This window comes from Lucilia cuprina, chromosome 4, assembly GCF_022045245.1.
Source record: "Lucilia cuprina isolate Lc7/37 chromosome 4, ASM2204524v1, whole genome shotgun sequence".
Lineage (NCBI taxonomy): Eukaryota > Metazoa > Arthropoda > Insecta > Diptera > Calliphoridae > Lucilia > Lucilia cuprina.
Genome location: NC_060952.1, coordinates 63018005 through 63023004, shown reverse-complemented (window position 1 = coordinate 63023004; position 5000 = coordinate 63018005). Strand labels below are relative to the sequence as shown.

General features: G+C 29.9%; 1 protein-coding gene across 1 annotated transcript; it reads left to right on the top strand.

The window, feature by feature from the left end:
- The first annotated feature begins 4340 nt into the window (after positions 1 to 4340).
- LOC124419852 lies at positions 4341 to 4961 on the top strand. Its single transcript, XM_046950672.1, has 2 exons — positions 4341 to 4498; positions 4556 to 4961. The coding sequence occupies exons 1-2, from the start codon at positions 4389 to 4391 to the stop codon at positions 4767 to 4769; spliced, it is 324 nt and encodes a 107-aa protein (XP_046806628.1). The 5' UTR covers positions 4341 to 4388; the 3' UTR covers positions 4770 to 4961.
- The last annotated feature ends 39 nt before the right edge of the window (positions 4962 to 5000 follow it).

The window sequence follows — 5000 nt, the reverse complement described above, 5'->3', positions numbered from 1 at the left end:
TCCGTTTAAGTTACTTCAATAACAAAGGTAAGTATGTTTAAGTAAAATTTTGTGCGAAATGCTGTCAAAATATAAAATATTTGGTATGAAATATGTGCGCAATAATTTAGCAAAAGCAGTACTCTGTGGAAAATATTTTGAAATTTTTCTGGCAACCTTGTTTTTCAACCTATGAAATAACGTAAGCAGCAATTCTTTCGCACGAAATTGAAACAAACAGCTGATCACATTTCATTTATTTTTTCCAAAATTATTATTTGTCGGGCCAAAAAAATAGAAAAATTACAAAATCATTAAAAATGATAAATTAAACAATAAATTTAACGTCAATAATACATTTTCATTCATATTATTAAGTTTTATTTTCAGCTTTTGTGTACGTAGATGCTTACTTTTAAACAATAACATCGACAAACTTTTAAAATCGCGAAATAGACTACATTAACTGCACATTTTTAATTATTGTTTTGAACATAGTACCATTAAATAAAACGTTTTTTAATTTAAATTTTTATTTTATTAAATTTTTAAATATTTTTTGGTTATCCTCCACCACTATTAGTGATGATAGAGGGTATATATACGTTTGTAATTCCGTGTGTAACATCAACAAATATTCATCTCAGACCCAACAAAGTATATGCAGTGAATCAATTAAGTAATTTGCCTACGTAAAATTTTATAAATTTTAAGAAAAAACTTTATCTAAACAATTATTTTTAGCAAAATAAAGCAGTTTGTTTGTTGTATTTTTTAAAGAATATTTTATATTTTAATTTTCTACTATAAAAAGTAAAATCGTGATTTTAATTAACGAGATTTTTGATAAAATGTGAACGTACTGTTAATTTTTTAGGTCAATAAAGTATTTTGCTTTTTAGGGTTTTTTGTTCATTTGTATACCCTACACCACTTTTGTGGGGAGGGTATATTGGGTTTGTGCTGATGTTTGTAACATACAAAAATATTGGTCCTATACCCATCTTAAAGTATACCAATCGGCTTAGAATCATTTTCTGAGTCGATTAAGCTATGTCCGTCCGTCCGTCTGGCTGGCTGTCCAAGTAAGCCTTGTGCGCAAGGTACAGGCCGCAATTTTCAAGATAATTGGATGAAATTTGGCACACACGCTTCTTTTGGCCCAAGGACGAAGCCTATTGAAAATGGTTGAAATCCATTATTTCGACTAGCCCCCATACAACCGTACCCCCCAAATAGGGCCTTTTGGCTTATAATTATTTTAAATGATCTATTATGTTAAAAAAGTCGACAAAACTTAGTTTTATAGAACTTTAAATGCCACTACCGAAGACTAGACCCCCTTACCAAAATTTTTAATGATAGATCCATATTTTGCCCTAGTACCCTTTGAGCCCTCTTGTAAAAAATATCTTTTTTTTTCAAAAAAAGTAAAAATATTCCGAAATAAAGTTAAAAAACAAACCAAATGCTTTATTTTTTTAAATAATCCCCATTTTTAACATACATGCTGACTGGTGTAGGGTATCATATGGTCGGCTACGCCCGACTATACATTCATACTTATTTAATATTGCTGCATTATTTTATAAAATTTGATATTTTTATTACTCCTATAAATTAGAATAACATTTTTTAGACATTTTAGTAGTGGAACGACTAAATTTGGACATTTCTTAACCGATATACATTTGATACATGATATATTAGATAATCAATGGATTTGGACCTAGAAAAAATATTTAGTGAGGTATATATCAGTACTCCCCAAATAGATGGAAACCCCATCTATTTGGGGAGTACTGTGTAAATTTTATTTAGAATTGTAGGATATTGATTATTTTTCAATTATTCTAACACTTAGTACCATCCCAGCCACACTAAATATGGGGACATCACCGAAGGTCATGCTCAAAAAAATGTTATGTTATTTAAACGCTAAAAAAGAATGTTTTTTTTTTTTGTTTATAAATTATTTCAGCTAAGATTTTAAAAATGATTTTGATTGGTTGTGTCTTAAAAGTCCACCTGGAAGAGATTAAAAATCTTTGTCGGAAAATTAATCCAAACCCTTGTCAAATAGCCATTTTTGGATAGAAATTGTATCTCAAGTCGCAATTTTTCATTATTTTTTCTGCTAAACAATCTTCTAATAAATCAAAGAATATTCCAAATCTAATTTTGGGTGAAAAAAATTCCGATGTAAATCTGAAATTTGTATAAGAAACATGTCTAATGTACCACAATTTCCCAATCGAAATGTAATTTGTACTTTTAGCAGCATTTTGGTTCAAGACCCTCTTTTTTTTTGACCTTGAACATAAGTCTTCGTATGACTTGCAAGGCGCTGCTGCTGATGTGTTGTAAGTTGAGATTTCCGTAGTAGTTTCCATCCAACTACAAAATTTTAATATTTTGATTTCCATCCACAGACTTACTTTTTACATCAAAAAGTTTTCAATTTCTGATATGCCTGTTTTGTCTACTTTTCTACTATATGTAGTTTTTATATAATTTGAAATGTCTTCAATTCTTTCTGGCCCTTTTGAAGGTACACTCCATAAAACGGAACACAACTCTTCGTACTTTAATATGGTACTTAAAATCTGAGAAGTTTACTAATATACCAATTCCTGTCATTTCCGATACAGGTATTCCAAAGTAAAAAATACGAACTGTCTACCTATTAACATTTAGGACTATATTACTATAACCTGTAATTCAGTCATTGATATTTCTTTTTAGTGAATGAATCGAAATTATCATTACCTGTATATTTTTACCTACATGATCATAAACGAAACAGAACGAAATGATCTGTCGAAAAAATTTAGGTAAAAAATAGTTATAAATTTCTGAAAATTTAAGCAATTATCAATTATAGGGATAGCAAACAAATAGAAAATAGGTAAATATAGGATTTAAACATGTTCTGTCATATTTAATACTAAAATATGAAAAATATGAAATTAAAGGATACAGGTTTAAATGAACATATTTTTGAATGTAATTGAGATATTGGCTTGAAATTTTTTGTAAAGGGTCGAGAATTTCCATATCTAAATAAAAAAGATATTAAGGGATAAATATGGACCAAATTGTTGTAGCTATCTGCGACCCTATTAAAATTTTGATATAAATCATAGTTTTAGAAATTTAACAAATATGTAGTATATGACAAAATCTTTATTTATGAACAAAACTCAATGAAACCTTCAACACTTGTTAAATTTGTCATTTCAAATAAGAAAATTGAAAAGGTCAAAGGGCATCCCGCAATTCCCAAAAATAGGAATGAAAATCCCAAAAATGGGATTTTTTACATTTTTGCCCATAGGGTCCACATTTCTTTCAGGGCTGGGAAAATACTTTTGGAGTAAATAGAAAACATATTGAGGTTTCCAAAACTGCTTTCTGTTTTCTGATCCCAGCTTTGGGATTTTAGAACATGTCGCCCAAAGTTGAAGTTTTGATAAAAAATAGGTCAAATTCGGAAGGACGCAGTGGCAACATTTTTAAAAAATAGGACAAGTTTTTTACGCCAAAGCATTCTGCGTAAAGATACCTTTTAGAAAATTATAAAATTGTTATATGTTCTTAAAGAAAATTTTGTTTTATTAATAAAAGAGTTAAGACACATTTTGGGCAAAAAACGGCAAAAAACTAAAATTTTTTGAATTTATAAATTAAAAAACGTATATTTTTGGATCTGTAAATGATATTGATCTGAAATTTATATTTGTATATTATTGGAAATTTTATTGTCTAACTAACAAGAAAAAATTGAGTCCATTTGGTCCAAAATTACGCCCGGTATTCAAAAAAAGGCGGACCAAGGTATGGTAAATTTTGTATCACTAAATTTTTAAATGCCTATAACTCGGATATTATTAGATATAAGTAGTATGTCCAAGCATGTTTTTTGGGTGAAAAACAACGAGTTTAAAAATTTTAAAAGTCGTAGATACCCTTCTTTGTGCCGCCACAGCGCCGTCCCTGGGGCATCTGCATTGTTCATCTTCAAAATACTCCTTGGCTACGCTCACGAAAAATTTTATCCCGATCGGATCAGCCGTTTAGAAATGCCAGATTTATTTCCAAAAAAATTTCCATTCTGCCCCACTGTGCATTGCAAAATTTAGTCTTTTGCAAAACTTTATCTTGTAAAGTTTACATAAATCATGCTTTTATAATAAATATACACATGTGACTCTTTAAAGTCAAAGCCCCTTCCGTGGGCTTTGTAGATTGCTTGTATAGTTAACTATTGATTAGAACTTATAAAAGCTAAAATTTATAAAATGAAAAAATCTTTTGTTTACATTTTTTAGTTAAATTTTCAGAAAGTTAAATTTTTAGAAGTTGACGTATTATACATTTTTTAAAATAATTTATACAAAAAAATTTAAATGGTTGAGGCAGTAGTTGCATTTTTATTGATGGAGGAAGAAAGTTGTCAACGAATTAATTGGAAAATTTTAAGGGATCACAGCAATCCATTGGAACTGCCAGAATCTGTGTAAGTAGAGATTTTGATTTGGCCGGGAAGTGGTTTTAACACTTTAGTGGTTTGCAGATTCATTGGACAATACCGTCTGAATAAAGAAGCGTCCGTAATGGTGTTGGACATTGTAAAAGAACATTTGTTACCATCAACCATTCCCTGCGTTATTCAACTCGCTGCAACATTGCTATTTTTAGAAGAAGGGTCTTGCCAAATGTCAGTTGGAGACGATTCCACCATAAGTCTAGGCAAAACTACTGTATCAGTTGTATTGTGGCCAGATTAATGAACTTTAAACCCATTAACATCCTTATTCGGCAGACCAGTACCGTTTAGAGAAGCCGTCAATATCTGCCAAAGAGAATCCACTAAAACTTTATCGCGTTTTGTGAAACCTTTTGCTATATCTGGGTTCTTCTCCATGAACTCTAAAAATAATTCATTCTGTGTTGCATTTCTATGTTTGCCCCTATTTGTGCCAAAAATAATGGAATATTTATAAATTATTAAATTTTTA

Coding starts and splice junctions, on each gene's coding strand:
- LOC124419852 (XM_046950672.1), top strand. CDS start 4,389: ATGGTTGAGGCAGTAGTTGCATTTTTATTGATGGAGGAAGAAAGTTGT. Junction 4,499..4,555: donor TTGGAACTGCCAGAATCTGT/GTAAGTAGAGAT, acceptor AGTGGTTTGCAG/ATTCATTGGACAATACCGTC.